The sequence below is a fragment of the Rousettus aegyptiacus genome, unplaced genomic scaffold (assembly GCF_014176215.1).
Source record: "Rousettus aegyptiacus isolate mRouAeg1 unplaced genomic scaffold, mRouAeg1.p scaffold_m13_p_1, whole genome shotgun sequence".
Lineage (NCBI taxonomy): Eukaryota > Metazoa > Chordata > Mammalia > Chiroptera > Pteropodidae > Rousettus > Rousettus aegyptiacus.
Genome location: NW_023416284.1, coordinates 9,271,241 through 9,287,311, shown reverse-complemented (window position 1 = coordinate 9,287,311; position 16,071 = coordinate 9,271,241). Strand labels below are relative to the sequence as shown.

At 60.7% G+C, this 16,071-nt stretch overlaps 2 protein-coding genes across 3 annotated transcripts in view; one reads left to right on the top strand and one right to left on the bottom strand.

Moving 5' to 3' along the window:
- The window catches only part of FAM131C (family with sequence similarity 131 member C), a 29,580-nt gene extending 27,944 nt beyond the window's left edge, over nt 1–1,636 (top strand). The window contains exons 6-8 of one of the 2 annotated variants that reach the window (XM_036229018.1): nt 70–180; nt 811–1,105; nt 1,289–1,636. In XM_036229018.1, coding sequence (XP_036084911.1) covers nt 70–180; nt 811–1,058 — 359 coding nt within the window. In that variant the 3' untranslated portion in view covers nt 1,059–1,105; nt 1,289–1,636. Of the gene's footprint in view, nt 1–69; nt 181–810 lie in introns of both variants that reach the window. The other variant, XM_016128400.2, reaches the window with a different exon arrangement.
- Nucleotides 1,637–2,127: 491 nt separating this feature from the next.
- On the bottom strand, nt 2,128–14,306 carry LOC107501781 (chloride channel protein ClC-Ka). The gene is made up of 21 exons (XM_036229021.1): nt 14,288–14,306; nt 14,120–14,196; nt 13,422–13,528; nt 12,601–12,729; nt 11,758–11,886; nt 10,975–11,114; nt 10,582–10,659; nt 10,416–10,494; nt 9,779–9,904; nt 9,405–9,489; nt 9,170–9,271; nt 8,474–8,558; nt 8,031–8,204; nt 7,575–7,644; nt 7,296–7,406; nt 6,755–6,968; nt 5,795–5,928; nt 3,995–4,083; nt 3,759–3,842; nt 2,909–2,995; nt 2,128–2,556 (listed from the first exon to the last, which is right to left on the bottom strand). The coding sequence occupies exons 3-21, from the start codon at nt 13,519–13,521 to the stop codon at nt 2,509–2,511; spliced, it is 2,064 nt and encodes a 687-aa protein (XP_036084914.1). The 5' UTR covers nt 13,522–13,528; nt 14,120–14,196; nt 14,288–14,306; the 3' UTR covers nt 2,128–2,508.
- Between the last annotated feature and the right edge of the window lie 1,765 nt (nt 14,307–16,071).

Below are 16,071 nucleotides of genomic sequence, written 5' to 3'. Positions count from 1 at the left end.
CCTGGCACTGTGCACACCCCCCCCCCACCACCATGCCCCCTCTGAGCTGGGTCCCACTGTCCCCCATAGGGGTTGCTGAGCAGTTTGCCATCACAGAGGCCACACTGAGTGCCTGGTCTTCTCTGGATGACGAGGAGCTGCACCCCGAGGACATCCCCCAGGACATGGTCCAACTGCAGGGTACTGCCTGGGTGGGGGCGCCAGGGCGGGGTGGGTGGAGCAGAGCTGCCCTGTGACCTCAGACAAGGCCCTCCTCCCCTCGACTTTAGGGCGATACTTGCCCTGCCCATCGCCCAGGAGTGCCATGAGCATAAAGGGAAAAATAATAATAATAATAGATAATACGAATTGAGGGCTTACTATGCGAAGAGCCAGGCTCTGACCCTGAACACCAAGCACAGCCAGCCACCTTCCTAGGAGAACCCAGGCCGCGACTGAGGCTTCGCTGAGCTGGGCCACGCGCGAAGCCCGCACACCGGCTGCCTTTCTCACTTCCTCCGTCCTCTGACGGTGAGGGGAGGGGAGGCCTGGGAAGAACGCTGGTGGTCCCAATTCTCAGAGCACAGAAAGCTCCCACTTGGAGCTTCTTAAGAGAAACTCCGCTCCCTGCCACCACCACTCCTGTAACCCCCCGGGAGAAACAGCGGTCAGAGAGGTTCAGCGACTTGCCTGAGGTCACAGAGCTTGACTGTGACAAAGCAGGGCTTGGAGGCTGGTCTTCTGGCCCCGGCGCTCACTCGCACACCGAGAGCGGGTGAGGGGCAGGGTCCGGGACCTTGTCCCTCACCTCGCCTCCCTTTGCTTTTCCAGACCTGGAGAGCATCCACTTTCAGGACAGTCTTCTGGACTTCTCCTCCCCGGGCCTCTCCCCCGATGGCTGGCCCTCACCCGAGGAGCCCCCTGTCACGGCTGCTGCCCCACAGCCCCCCGGCCCTGAACAGCAGCATTGGCAGCGGCTGCCAGGGGGCCCGGGGCCCAAGGGTGGGGCCTGCCTGCAGGGCTCCCTCCCCTCAGTGGACAGCGGCTCCCTCTCAGAGGACGAGGTGTTCTATAACTGAGGCGGGGCCGCGGGGCCCGGATCCTGCTCACACCGTTACCTTGCCCGGTGGGCAGCCCAGGTGTATCTGGACATCAGGTTGGGCTGGGCCTCCCTCAGCCCCTCAGGGCTGGCACGGGGTGGGTGAGGTGGGGCTGGGGGCCAGTACTCCTGTGGACCACTCTGTGCCTCCATGGACCTGCCCCGAGCAGTGGGAGCCATAATCCTCTCTCTCCCTCTTCACTGGCTCAGGTGGGCAGCTTCCCCCGCAGGGTTTCTGCCATCAGCGAGCTCGAGGACTCAGCAGACACCAGAGCAGGCTGCCCAGAGGAGCCAGCAGCCAGGCCTCCGGGCAGACGACCACGGGACACCCCCTTGGCGTGGCTCAGGCCCTCCCCCTCTCGCTCTGGGCTTCAGCCCCCCATCAGAGGTGGGGTAGCCTTTTCTGGTAGCTAAGCGCCTGCTCCTAAGCTGTCATCACGGGGGAACCTGTCTCATGGAGCGTCTGTCTGTCCCTCACTCTCTGAACCCCGATGCCCTTGCTCCCCCTCCAGGCACCCTCCTCCTCTCTTCCTTTAGAAGGTTCTCTAAAGACATTAAAATGATGAATTCAAGCTGGGTGAACTTGGCCTGGTCTCTGCTGGGGCAGGCATGTCCTTGGGGGTCCTGGAGGGATGTCTAAAGGGATTTAGGGGAAAGCCCCTAACTCCCAACACTCGTACCACTGGTCAACGTGCTGCCGCCCAGCTAGGAGAGTCTCCATGGAGGATGCCCAAGGTTCTGTGGACTCCCCAAGGAGCCATACCTGGGGACCCCACTTTATCAACCCTGGCTCAGCCAAGGGGAGGCTGGGGTTAGGGTGACGGTAACGGGGGCACGGGGTCCTGCTTCTTACATGAGGACAAGCATCGTAAGACCTGGTGGGGAACCCTGCCAGGAATTGGGGGCGTGAGGAGTGGGAGACCAGGGACCCAGGCCTGCAATGCCCACCACCACCAGGGACCCCAAGAGCTCCCTCAAGCCCAGCACAGGTGAAGAGCGGAGGTGCCAAGTCAGCACCCGTGGGCCTGGAATGAGCGGTGAACTGCGGCTCTGGGGAATGGCTTTATTCTTCTCAGGAGCCTCTGGCCGGGAGTCACACCACCCGGCGGGGGCGTCCGCGCCCGCACTCCGGAAGGCGTACACCAAGCTCTTCCTCAGCGATGCCGATGGACTTTCACTGATCGCATTCTGAGCTCTGTCCAGGGTGGGATTTGTCCTTCGAGGCACGGAGCACTTGTCCCACCCGAGGAAGGGTCCTAGTGAGCACGGGGCCCTTTTCGGTGCTACGTTGGGGCTGCCTGCTTCACGGGGGAGCTGAGCTGGGCTGGGGGGGAGGGGAGGTGAAGGCGGAGGAGAGGCGGGACGGCTGCCCAGCCTTCCTCACCGGGCCGCGGAGGGGGCTCGTTTCAGCGTGCCGGTGCCGGGCGCGCTCACTTCGGAGCCGGCGGGTTCGTCAGGTTGGAAATGACTTTCTTCAACTGGAACGGAGAAAGAAGGCATTTTAGGGGGAGGGTGTAGAAAAGGTCAAGCATGGGGTCTCTAGTCTCATTCGACACTCCTCAGGGTTAATTCTGGGGTGAGCGGTAGAGCCGGTGCCTCCCCATTGCACAGACGGGGCCACTGAGGCCCGGAGGTGGACAGGGCTGGCCACTGGCTACAAAATAAGGCAGGGGTAGCCAGGCCCAGTGGCCACTCCGGTCCAGGAAGCAGGGCTTGTCAAATCCCATGAGGCCCCTCCACATTTGGATGGGAGGATATCGGGGCCCTCCGCCTCCCCGGCCAGCCCGAGCATGACTCCTCTGCTTTGCTCTGCTCTGGGGGCCCTGGTACCTCCACCCAAGACACGAAGCCCACGGCTCTGCCCTGGGACGTCACGAAGAGGGACTGGAGGTTCAACAGCTCGAAGAGGTTGTGTGCCTGGAAGAGGGGTTGTTGGGAAACCTTGAAGGACAGGTAGCACCCACCCACCCTTCTGGCTTCCATTTCTCCCTAACTTGCGGGCTTTGAGCAGAGGTGGAGGCTCTGGCCTGGGCTCTGCCCAGTGGTACCCATGCCCCGCCGTCTCTCAGCCGGGAAGGGAGTGGGGTGGGTGATGGTGGGTGGAATACCGGGAGATGGGCCTGCAATGTCCAAAGTGACCAGCAGGGGATGCCAGAGTCCACACAAGGGACCAGTGGGAAAGACCTGTTAATCTAGCATCATCCTGTGGCGCCCAGGGGTTGGGTCCATCCTTAGGTCCCCGGCCTGCTTCTGCCCCTCCCTGACCCAGTGTTGCAGGCTCTGTGTTTTTGAGGTGTGGGGGACTTGGTATCAGCAGGGAGAATGATTAAATAATTTGCCCACGATCACATAGGATGAAAGAATGTGGTGGGTCTGAAGTCGAACCCCATGTGTGCCTTGATGTAAGGACATAATTTTAAGCCCTGCCTCCCTCTCCCCAGAGGCTTCTGTTTTGCAAGTCCTCTCACTTCTCTAGTCTCTGCGTCATCCAACATCCCCGGGAGTGAGGCTCAGAGAGGGCAGGAGCGGCTATGTCTGTTCTGCCGATGAGGAGGTGGGCCCAGGAGTTACAGGCAGCCCCACTGTGTGCTGGGAAAGCTGGAGCCGAAGTCTCCTTCTCAGGCTCCTCCCCTCTGCCCCAGGGTTCTTGTCTGCCCCACGCTGGAAGTCTCCCCATTACCTGGTGCAGGGAAGTCTCCGGGGACAGCTTCAGGGTCACTGGCTCCGTGGGGCATCCCCGAGCCAAGATGTCCTGGAGACACCACTGGGGGTGGGGAAGGGTTGTGGGGGCCTGGGCCAGCCTTCTCCTTCCCCAGGCTGCCCCTCTCAAACCACCTCTCCCACGGGTCAGCTGGCCCGTCCCTTCACAACCCTGCTGACCCCCGCCCCCTCCTGACACCCAACACGAGTACCCACCTGGTGTCCTGGTGCCCAGGAGGGTGGCTCAGCCTGGAGAGCCTGTACCAGGTGGGCCCTTCGCACCATACCCACTAGGATCTGAGAGTCTGGACAAGTGGAGAGAGGGGGAGGAGGGAGGGAGCGGGAGAGGAGAGGAGAGGAGGGAAGGGGAGAGGGGGCGGGCGAGGGCTGCATTATGAAGATAGAACTTGCGTTTCTACTGTTTCCAGGAACCTGCAACAGCCTATGGGTCAGGAAACTGAGGCTCAGAGGCATAGAGAAGTTAATTGCTTTACCCAAGGTCCTTTAGCTTCTGCTGTGGTGGCGAGGTAGCCAAGGCTGCCCGGGGGGTCAGGAGGGAGTCTGCTGACCCTAAGGTTCCCCAAGAGGCAGGGCCTCAAGGCAGGAGCAGGTTCGGGACACTTGAATGAAGATATCTGTGCCCAGGGCTGGGCTTTGTCCCTTACTTCCTACAGGAAGTTTCATGTCTAACTCAGCCCAGTGAAGGCATGAACCTGGGAGGCCACCATATTCTGAGGTCCTACTATGTGCCGGGGGCTTGGCAAGTCTCACTCCAGAGTATCACTGGAGTTTGCAGGTATTCAGTTTTGAGGGGACAGCCTGGTATTTTTGCTTCTTATCTGATAAAATGACAACTTTACAACTAAGCCTATATGTGCTCCCTCTTTTAAAAGACTAATTCAAGCGATTTCTTGGGTGAGGGCAGGGTCCCACAGCCCAGCTCTGTGGGTTGGGAGCTTTTGGCTTCCTGTGGCTCTAAGGGTAGAGTAGACTTTGTCTTGGAGGCCAATTCTGTCTTTGTTCCATGAGGCAAAGCCTCTAGGAGGAGTTATCCATATGCAAATACGTTCAAATGGGCTATTTTGGCACATTTTGTAGGCATCCCAGTTTGGGTGGGGAGAAGGGCCTGGTGTTTCGGATGAGACCCTCCGACAACTCCATTCTCTGTTGGTCCCTGTTTTCCAGGCGAGGCAACTGTAGGTCATAGAGAGGTTGCCCCCTGGTTCTGCTGCTCATAAGTGGCTTCATGCCTCTTAGGGTGGTTATGGGGATGACCCATATGGTTGTGCCTGCTGCTCACCGCACAAGGTACCTGCCCAAAGGACAAGTGGTGACTCAAATCCAGCTGTGCTATGCTTGCCAAGTGTACACCGGGTCTCTTTTGCACAAAGGAGACATGAAGGTCGACAGTGACCCCGAGTGGATGTGGTTGCCCCAACCCCAACTTATCTTTCCCACTCATATTATACTTGTCCCAATGGGGATTGATGTTCTAAAGAGATACTTCCCGGAGAGTCAGCTTATACGTCTCTTAACGAGGGCTCAGATTCATTGTTCTTTAAAAAGATGTTCTCGCGGCTTCAGGGATTGTGAAGGGGACTCAGCTGAGGGATGCTTCGAGGGGAGATGGAGAGAAAGAGCCCTTCCGAATGACTCTGCTAGTGCCACCATCATCCTGCCCCTAGTCCCCAAGCACACCGGGCCTGGTTTCCAGAATTCCGAGAGCCGACGACTATGCGGAGCCTTACAAGAATCCTCTCATCTCTCGTTTAAACATCTCAGCCACCCCAGAGTAGGATGGCTAGAATCTCCATTTTACTCACGAGGAAACAGGCTCAGAGAAGTGAAATGATTTGCCCAATGTCACACAGCTGCAGAGCCAGGATCCAGATTCAGGTTGGCCCTACAGGTCTAATGCCCTGCTTCCCCTCCCCTGGGCCTGACCCTGCAGGGTCCAAGAGGAAGGTAGAGAGAATGCCCCTCCCCACTCTCCCTTCCCCTCTTCCTGCTGGGCACCTGTGCTCTCCACCAGGGGGTACTCGGCCAAGTCTGTAGAGGTCACAACCTTGACCACCTCCTCCAGTGGCGTGTCCTTGGCCAGCGTGGTGACGGTACAGTTCATGAAGTGCTCCACAATGACACAGTGAGAGCTGGGGGTAGAGGGATGGTCCCATCAGGTCCTGGAGTGGGGGCTTCTCCAGACCTCAGGACAAGGCGGGGTACCTGGAGGGATTTCTGCTGGTTCTCAGGTGTGGGCAGGGACTGAGAGGTTCCCAGAATGAGCAGCTCCTAGAACCCTGAGGTAGAGAGGACCCTCTCCCCACAATCCCCCTTCCCCCAACCAGCTTTGGCCTGTTTCATTCAGAATCCTTCCCTAGAGAATGTCATTTGAAAAGTTTGACAGCAAAAAGGAAAAAAAAAAAAAAAAACGCTTTAAAGTTTGAAAAGCAATCCCATTTTACAGATGGGGAAACAGGTCCACAGCGAGGTGGCAGCTGGCACGTGCTTGGAGCCGGGCCTGGGACCTGGGATTCTCAGGGCCTCCTCGTCCTGCCTCTCAGGGGACAGAGGCTGCTGTGGTCCTGCCTGGCCCAGTGAGGATCTCGAACCCCATTTCCATGCTAGTTCCACCTCTGGCACACAATGTCCCCGCGGGAACAGCAGAGCAGGAGGGGAGGGCGGGGAGGGTACCTCCCAGATCTGGTGCTGACTCTCTGTGTGACCTGGAGCAAGGTACGGCACGTCTCCGAGCCCCAGATTCCCACGAATGGGCAATATCTGTTCTGTTGTGAAGACAGACTAATGCCTAGTAAGGTGCAGAGGCCCAGGAGGCCAAGGCCCAAGGTCACTCGGGGAGCTGTGTGTCGGCCCCCCCACCCCACCCATGTCCAAGGTCAGCTGCGGTGGAGTGTTTGGGGTGATCCACCCCCCAGCCCACCCAGATACCATTGCCCCCGGCAGGCAGGTGCTACTCACTTGATTTTTCGGCACCGGATCCATGGAAGATACGGAAGCTTCTTGACAATAATGGTGCCGTCGTAGAAGGAGGGCTGAAAGCTCTGGGCAATGGCGTTGGCCATCAGCACCGCCATCAGTATGGGCAACACATGCACGATCTGGCCGGTCATCTCAAAGACCAGCAGCGCCGTCGAGATGGAGTGGGTCACGGCCCCTGAGAAGGCCGCAGCCCCTGCAGGGAGCAGAGCCAGGGCAGGGGGCTCAGGCCGAGGGCCAGCCTCATGCAGATGCCAAGGCTGGTGTGGCTGTGGCCGCGGGCTAGGGTGGGAATTGTCCAGAGGCCACACGCTGACCACTGCTGGGAGTGCCCCAATGGCTGGGCTTCATAAGGGGGAGGAGCAGGAAGGGAGAGGATGAAGAATTAGGGACGAGACAGAAGCTGGCGAGAGAAATGGGGGCTCGGGGAAGGGAGAGGAGCTCGTTGAGGGGCTCGGTGACCACGCCATGCCCGGCCGATTCTCCAGGTCCAGCCCATGCAACGGGGACCTGGCCCACTTACCTGCCAAGGCATAGCCTCCAGGCATGATGGGGTTGGTGGCCCCTCCGGCCACAATGCCCTCAGGGAAAGCAAAAGAGAGGGCTTCCCCTATGAGGCGCCCGGTGGCTGCTCCTGGCCACAGAGTTAGGGTGAGGAGGGGGGCTGGGCTGACCCGGCCCCCACAGCCCTCCATCCTTGGAGACCAACCTCAGTACCATCTCAGGGAGGGAGAGAGCAGACCAGAGCCGCAGCCCTGCCCCCGTCACCTGAACCCCTAGGACCCTCAGGCCCCAGACTCACCTAAGACAAACAAAGGCAAGAAGTACCCGGCAGGCATGGGGATCGTGGTGGCCAGAATCAGCATCCAGAACTGTGAGGGGGGAAGAGTGGGCAGGGCAGGGAGGATGGGATGGGAGCGTCCCGGGGAGAACGAGGACGCCCGGGCCCATGCCCATCACCAGTGTCTGGCGTCAGGGAAGGCACTGGCCAGCGGAAGGAACCTCGCCCTGACAAAGTGCCTGCTGTGTGCCAGGAGCTCTCCTGTCTTCCCTCTTATCCTTCCCTTTGAGGTACTCCATTTTCGAAATGAGGAAACCAAGGTTCAGAGAGCTGAAGGACTAGCCCAGGGCATGGGTCAGGCCAGGGAGTCTGGGTGGGAGGCGCGGGTGCTATGCTGCATGCCGTGGGGAGGCACCCCCATCCCACCCAAGACTAGTCTCGGCTCTGGCACACCCCTGGGGACCCTAGGACACCCACCTTCATAATCAGGAAGAAGGTAAGGGTCCCAAAGATGGTGAACTGCGGGTGGTACCATTCGAACCACAGGTTCTGGGGGTCAGGCTCCGTGGGCCAGGGCGGGGATGAGTTCCGGGTCATCAGCGCCCACAAGTTGTTGTCGAACAGTGAGTTCAGGTGCTCCTCCATGGACAGCTGGAGTAGGAGCGGGTCGGAATTCTGCACGGGGCCGGATGTGGGGGGGCAGCAGTCCCTACCACCCCTCACTGCCTGACCCCGCCTCGCAGCCTCCTTTGCCACTACCCTTCAGCGTGGGGAGTCCTTGGGACTGGCCCTGAGCCTCCCGGACCGATGCAAAGGCCTCTCCTTCCAGGTGTCGTGGGAGTTAAGTGAAATGACAGGAAGAAAGTGGGAAATGAATCGAGGGGTTCCCCAGTCCCGCTGCCCAGCTCAGGGCCTCTTACCCGAGAAGCCATGAAGCGGCCCAGGCTGGGGGGGTAGGTGATGGAGGCGAGAATGAAGGCGGCCAGGGCAGAGTACAGAGGCTTGCTGTGGTGGGAGGCGGGATAAGCTCCAATGCCAGGACCCCTTCCCTCCACCCCACGGGGAGGGACCTGGGCCCCACCACCCTGGCGGCTGACACTCAGGCAGAAGGAGGCAAATGGCGGGAGGGGCATGAGCCAGGCCCTCTCAGGGAGAGGGAGCCGTGGGGATTGGCTCACCCACCATGGCTACAGGAGAGTTTGGGGCAGAGGTCAGCCAGGCCGGGGTGGGGCCACTGCATGGCTAGCCTAGGCCAGAGGCGGCCTGGCTGACTTTAAAGTCCCAATGCCAGGGGAAGGCGGGGTTTGGGGAGGAGAGGACGCTCAATAAGGGGCTTGGGGCTTGGTGGAAAAGTGAAGTTCAGTGAGGGAGTGAGGAGTCAAGGAGGCGTGGGGGTTACGCGGAAGAGGCAAGCAGGGGCATCCGTGACTGTGGGGACCTTTAGATGGGTATTATGAGGGAACAGGGGCTCCGTACGTGGGGCGTGTGCTCGGGAGGTCTAGGGAGCTCCGTAGGAAGATCAGGTGCAGTCAGGGGGTGGGGCTCTATGTAAGGGAGTTGTGGGCTCCGACGCTGAGAATTCTCAGAGGATGTGGCAAGCCCAGCTCAGAGCCCACCTGGTGGCCAGCAGTTTGGAGGTGATGGGATTGATCTTGACAAAGTTGAGGAACTCTCGCTGACAGAAGAGGAAGGCACAGGCCAGGATGCCACAGATGGCCCTATGGGGAGGGCAGGCGCGTCCAGAGCCCCTCCCAGAACCAAGGCTGCAGTTCGGGCCTGGAGAAGACCACTCCTCCCGCCCCCCGCCCCCCCAATCACAGACTACACTCAGGGGCCCAAGGCACCACTCACCCCAGCAGCACAAAAAAGAAGATTTCCGGCAGGTCAAAGGGGATGTCCACTCGGAAATTGGTCTTATAGAGAGAGGTGATGGTCTCTGGGTGGTGGGGGGGGGGGGAGTGAGGTTCAAGGACCACCCCAAACCTGGCCCCTGCTCCCCGCCCAGCGTTACCCCTTCTACCCTCAGGGCCCCCCACCCTTTGTGCCTAAGACAGGTCATCTCCCTTCCATCCCAGAAGAGGAAGGGAACAGGAAGGGGAAGAAGAAGGGAGAGAAAGGAGAGGAGGAGGAGGCAAGAAGGGAAGACAGAGGAAACGAGGGCGGGAGGAGTGGGGGGAGGGGAGGCGAGGCCGGAGGCTGGGGTCTAGGGGCCCGGCGGGGCTCACCCTGCTCGCTGTTGAAGACCGCCAGGAGGCGGAACATGAAGGCCCCGCAGGTGGTGGCGAAGAAGCCCCTCCAGTAATCCCAGACGGTGAAGTGGGAAGAGACGACCTCGATGCTGAATAGGACGCCTGGGGGCAACGCTGGGCTTAGGCAGACCCGGCCTCCGCCCATCCCAGCGCCCTGACCGCTCGCGCCCTGCGCTCCTGGGGCCTGCAGGCAGGGCCGCCCCTTCCCTGTGGTCCTGCGCTGAGTGAGGGGAGGGAGGGTAGCTGCCCAGGGAACACGCCCGCCCGCGTGCAACTGCAGCCCCCTCCTCAATCCTTACAACGGCCCTGTGGGGTGGGGACGGCTATGATCCCACTTCGCAGATGAGGAAATGAAGTTCAGACAGGTAAACGCACTGGTCCAGGGCCACACAGAGAGCTGGATCTCACCCCCAAGTCTCTCTATGGTAACCCCGAAGCGTCTGGACACCCACCCGCCCCCACCCTGTGCCAGCGAGACTGCTGTTAGAACCAAGACCGAAATTAGCTCCTAGCCCTCCTCGGGACTCCTCTACTGGGCAGAGAGAGCCGGTCAATCTGCTGTGGGGGAGCCCCAGGTTGCGGGGCAGGGGGCGGGGCGAAGGAAGCATCTCACCGCTGAAGGGGGCAGCGAAGACTGTGGCCACGCCCACTGCCGCCCCGGCCACCAGCATTTCGTTTTGCTTGCTCTTGTTCTGGGGGAATCCAGAGTCCAGGGCTCAGGGCCAGCCCCCGCCCTCCCCCCTTATTTTTCCGAGGGGAGCCCTCCTTGAGCCCCTTACCTCTGACTCCCCGGTGGTCTTGGTGAGCACACGGCCCAGGTAGGCAGCGAGCATCACAGCCAAGTGCACGAAGGGGCCCTGCCGGGGAAGGTATGAGCGCAGGGCTGCGTCTCGTCCTCCAGGGGGAGCTGGGCCCTTCCTCTTTCCCCTCAGGGCCCAGGGTTAGGGGGCAGCAGGAATCTCATCCAGAAGCTACACCACACTTGCCTCCTCCATTTCTCCAACCCCTTTGTAACACTCGGGGACCCAGCCTGCCTCCTCCCCAAGACTGACCCCCAAAGGCAGGCATTGGCCTGAGTCTCCTCTGATTCAGCTTGGATAGGGCAACGGAGAAAAGGCAGATGGGAGGAGGTGCAGGGTGGGGTGTGGGGGTGCTCCTGCACCTGCACTTACCACTTTGCCCAGGAAGATGGTGCTGCCAGCGGCCAGGGTGCAGGTGAGGCCCACCGCCTTGGCCCCGAAGTTCTTAATATCCAGGTAGTCCTCCAAGACCACGCCCGACAGGATGGTCTTCACCTCCGGGATTCCAGAACCTTTTCAGGGGGTAGGTCCGGGGGCGGGAGGAGGGAGAACCTCTCGGTTAAACACTTTTCCCTGCAGAGTGTTTCAGATCACCCTCTGGCCAGCTCATCCTGAATCCTAGAAACTAGGATCCATAAACCCAGATTTCAGGGAGGAAGCTGAGGGTCAGAGAGGGGATGTGAGTTGTCCTTCCAACTGGGCCTGGCAGATGGCTATGGCGGGATGGGGGTACCCAGGATAGGCTCTGAGGCCACCCTGGATGCACCCCTGGAGCTCTGCTCTGCTGGCCTGGAGCTGGAGGCAGAGCTGAGAGGCCTGGAAGAGCTATGTCCTCAAACAGACTCCCCCCCCCCCCCAAGCCCGAGAATACCCTTGGCACTGGCCCTGCAGGTGACATGCCACCGGTGCCCCCCATCGCCACCCAGAAAAGCTCTCAGAAAGGAAGCAGAGTCATCAGCGCTCAGCGGTCAAGATCTGGCCTCCTCGCTGTGTGACTTTGGGCAAGTAACACAACTCCTCTGAGCTTCTTCAGCTGTGAAATAGGGTCATTGCTTCCTGCGTCCCCCCACCAAAACCCGAGGGATATGAATAGGTTTGGGCCAGTGTGGACTGCATGCAAGTCACTCAGGCAAACGGCCTGGTGTCTGGGCTCACCTCCTGAGGAGGGTGTGATGCTCTGTGAGAAGCCGGAGGAGAAGGAGACCAAGGCCACCGGATACACGGTCCAGGAGAGATACCGGAGCAGGTGGCTGTTCCCAATCTCCCGGTACAGCCACTTGTGTGCTGGGGACGTCTGGGGGTCAGGGAGCCACCACAGGCTCTGTAGCCCTCAGATGCCCATTTACTGACCGGGAAATGGAGGCTCAGAGAGAAGAAGCCTAGGCCACCCAGAGAGTGGCGGATCCCTAAGAGGAAGCAGGAGCAGGACTCTGGACAGCCTCCCCCCCAAGTTCTGCCGCCCCCTCGCTGAGCAAGATTGCTCAGAGCCTCCGCTTCCCTCTCTGTCATCTGGGCTAGCGATGGTTGGTGCCTTCCTCACAGGGTCCTTGTGAGAAATGACACCGAGTGTGAAGCGTCGGAGACAGTGTCTGGTGCAGAGCAGCTCCTCACGACGACACCTGAGTAAGCCTCCCAGGTAGGTGTGTTAGACCCTTCCTGCCCCACGCCCCCTCTTCCAGGGAGACGCCTGCTGAAGCACGGTGGTCTAGGCAAGTGCCCTCCCCTCTCTCCTGAGCTGAGAGCGAGGAGGGAGCGGGAAGGAGGGGAGCAGGGAGTTCAGAGGAAAAGGGCTCTTGGGAACATTCAGGTCTCTCTTGCTCTCTATGCAAATGAGGAGACTGAAGCCCAAGGCCACATAGCAAGTCAAGAGCAAAACCAGGACTGGATCCAAGCTTCCTCCCCACCCCCGCTGCACCTGGCAGCCCCTCGGGCATCCCCAAGCCCACGTGCTCTGAAGCCCTGGGCCCAGAGCAGGTGTACAGGCTAGGAAAGGCTCACCTTGGACCACACGCCCCACGATGAAGCTCATGGTGAAGCTGACCAGGGCCATAAGCACCCCGAGGGTCATCAGGAAGTACCAATCCTCGCCCACACGGAACAACTTCTGCTTCAGCCACTCCAGGCCACCTGGAGCAGGGGCGTGGGGTCACAGCCAGGGACGGCCCCTTCAGCGGAGGCCTGTGCAGGCTCAGGGCAGGAAGGACAGGGGCAGCGTGGGGCTGGAGCAGGTGGTTCAACTCAGGGGGCCCGGAGAGGCCTCTGACTCGTGTGAGGGGCGGATTTGTGGCGAGTGAAGGTGGCTGCTCGTTGGCCCCGCCAGGGAGCCTTTGACCCGTCTGCCCTCCCCCGACCCCTGCTTCATACTGAGGTATTTATAAAAGAATGATCGAGGGGCAAGGGCGTAGAGCTCCGGAGTGCTAGGAGCTACGGCTCTCTCTAGCATCTCCACAGTGTCCATAGCTTAGAGAACACAAGCATCTAGCAAGACCCCTGGGTTGTCCTAGGACCTATGGGGCTCGTGTCAGGCCAGAGAGCACCCACTGGGCCCCTAGCAAGGCCCCTGGCACGGTGATCAGGACTTGGGGCTGCAGTCCCGAAGGCAGCGGGCAGGCATCTAGCACGTCTGACCCAGAGACAGGCAGATCCCTTCCCTCCCTGCCACCAGAAGACTCTGGCAGTGCTGTCGGGGCAAATGGAGGGAGAAAGGCAGCTCTCAGGCTTTCAGATGGCGCGGGAGGTGGGGCCTGGAGAGGCAGTGGTGTCCCGAGAGGTCTTTGGTCTTTGACTGGGAGGGGAAGCGGACCGGACCTGGCTCTCACCTCGGATGCCTCTGCGGATGCGAGGGCACGGGCCCCACAGGTCCCGAAGAGTCGCAGGGTTCCCGGAGGAGCCCTCACGCAGCCCTACCAGCTCCTCCATCCTGTCCCTGAGGTAGGCGACAGATGATGGACCCCTGGCGAGCTGCTCCGCTGCCCTTACCCGCCACTTGGCCCTTCCAGTCTTGCTACTTCGCAGATAAAAAGGAAAGAGGGTGTTTTCCTGTGCATGTGTGTGCACGCACGTGTGTGTGCACGCGTGTGTGCACACGCGTGGTCATCAGGAGAGACTTACATCTCGTGTGCCCTGTGGTGTCACCGAGGGCGGGACGGCCTTCCTAGCTGCACGTCAGTCCAGGCGGGACCCCAAGCCTCAGAGCCCCCTCCCCCTCCTGCAGTCACCTCTCTCACCCCCCCCCCAGACATTTGGCTGCTTCCACCGCTTGAGCAGTCTCGTTGCCCAGTGAAGTCGCTCTCTCACTGTGGGGTCCCCACGGGCAGTGCCGGGCCCTGAGCCCCTTTCCCCTCGGCTCAGGCCACAGAGGCAGGAGAAGCCCAGGCCCAGAGGAGAGGCACGAGGGACGGAACGAGGTGCCGGCTCCCCGCTCCCCGCTTTCCTACCTCTGGCCCCGCCTGCCCAGCCCAGCCCCGGCAGAGCCCATCCGAGTCCAGCCCCAGCTCCACACCCAGCGGCCTCTCACCTGTGTCCGTCCACCTCGCTGTGGCCCCAGATGGCCGTCCTCTAACAGAGATTCCTTTGCCTGCAGCTCGGTTGTACCTGGACAGGTGTATGTTCCACCAATCAACATCCTGCCCCCCTTCCTCCCCCACGCGCCCTACTGGGATTTACTACGGCCATTAAGAATGACCTTGACAAACCAACCGAAACTGCCCGGGCCCGCTGAGCCGTGCAGGCCAGAGCAGCCAAGAGGGGCCAGGAGCAGGGACTCCCCACAGCCCAGCAGAGCCACACTGCTCGGGCTACAGGCTGGGGACCTGTGGAGCTGGGGGAAGGGGGAGGACTGGGAGGGATCATCTCTCTAGGGGCGAAGGATCAGGGCCCTGGACTGCCAGAGCTAGGCACGGAAGGGATTTGAAAAAAGAGAGAAAGGCGAGAGGAGCTGTCATTACTGCCCCCTGCTGCGTGCCAGGCTCTGCGTTTAACACTCCACTCCCAAATCAGCGAATGCCCACAGAGCCCCATGAGGGAGGCAGCGCTATCCTGATGCAAAGAAATGGAGTCTCAGAGGGGGTGAGGCTGCTTGTCCAAGGTCACAGAGGCCAACGGGAAGATCCAGGACTCCCTCCCAGGTTTGCCTGACTCCTGGGCTCCCGGGACCTGCCTTGACAGCCCAGCCCACTCAGAGGTGGGGAGGAGGCCAACTAGCTGAAGCAGGGGCAGCAAATCCGGGGGGCCAGGGGCCTCCGAGGCCTGAGGAAGAACTTAAGACTCGATGCTTGTGTCAGGCCCTCCAGTCTCAGAAACCTGCCTCTGGAACTGCAGCACTTCTGGGTGAATGCCCAGGCTTCGTCCCACCCCGACAGAGGGTAGAAGCCAGGACGCGGGGCGCACAGCGAGGGAACAAGTGCCTACAACGCGCCGGCTACGTGCCAGGCCCTCAGTTCGCCCTCCCAGCACCCCGGGAGCTGGGGACAGATCACCATTGTGCAGTGATAAATGGCGGATCAGAGAGATGCAGTCACTCGTCTGAAGTCACACAGCGGACCTGGATGGTGTGGCTTTTCCCCTACCCAGAGCTCCTCGAACTCCTGTAGCTGAATCAATCAGGGCAATGTTTGGGGGCAAAGCAGAGGGATTTTGTAATATTCGGGCAAGAGATCTGGGGCGACTGGCCTCTCTACCTCCCCTAGACAAAGCACCCCTCTGAAAATCACGAGGCCCTTCAATGACTCGTTAGAATCCTGGGACCCTGTGCTGCCCTCTGTCCCTAGATGCCAGGCCAAGTCAATCCAAAACGGGAGCTCGTGTGCGTGTTGAATGTGGGAGGTGGGGTCGGGGCTTCTGCTCTGCACGGGCCAGGGCCCACTGTCACCTTGGCCACCCCAACCTGTCCACTGCGCACCACCGTAACAGGATAACCGGCAGCCCTGTTGACATCCCAAACCATCTCTGGCCTTGGGCGGCTGCCAGCCACCACCTCAGAGCCGGCGGCAGCCAGCACCGCATGCCCACGCCCTCACCCTCCTGGCTCTGTCAGTACCAGGAATCCAGGAGGCGGGCGGCAAGGCGGTGCGGTGCCCGCGACGAGTCCCTCCCGAAGCCGTTCCCGCCACACGCCGGCCCCTCGGCTTCTCCCTCCTCTTCGCCGAGCACCGGCGGCAGTGGAGGGTGAGGGCAGGCTGGAACCCATCACTCAGGGCCCCGGTTTCCTCTTCTGTCCAATGAGGGGAGCCTTGGTCGCGCCAGTCTCCCAGAGCCTGGAACAGTGCCTGGCACACAGTAGGTGCTCAATAAATATCTGCCGCATGGTGACTGGTTTCTCAACACCGGCCTGTGGGCTGGCTATGTGAGGAGCTGATGAGAACAGATTCCTGGTCCCTTCCCAAGATCCCAGATCGGAATCTTGAGGTGCAGGGTAAGATTCTGTGTTAATTAAAAGTTCCCACAGGTGACTGGGATGCTCTGGCAGGT

Bases quoted from the DNA above. Each gene is read 5' to 3' on its own strand.
- LOC107501781 (XM_036229021.1), bottom strand. From the start codon at position 13,521: ATGGAGGAGCTGGTAGGGCTGCGTGAGGGCTCCTCCGGGAACCCTGCG. The intron at 8,559-9,169 runs GTGGGCTCTGAG...CTCCCACCACAG, and splicing joins TCCAAACTGCTGGCCACCAG to CAAGCCTCTGTACTCTGCCC. The intron at 8,205-8,473 runs GTAAGAGGCCCT...CTCCTACTCCAG, and splicing joins GCCGCTTCATGGCTTCTCGG to CTGTCCATGGAGGAGCACCT.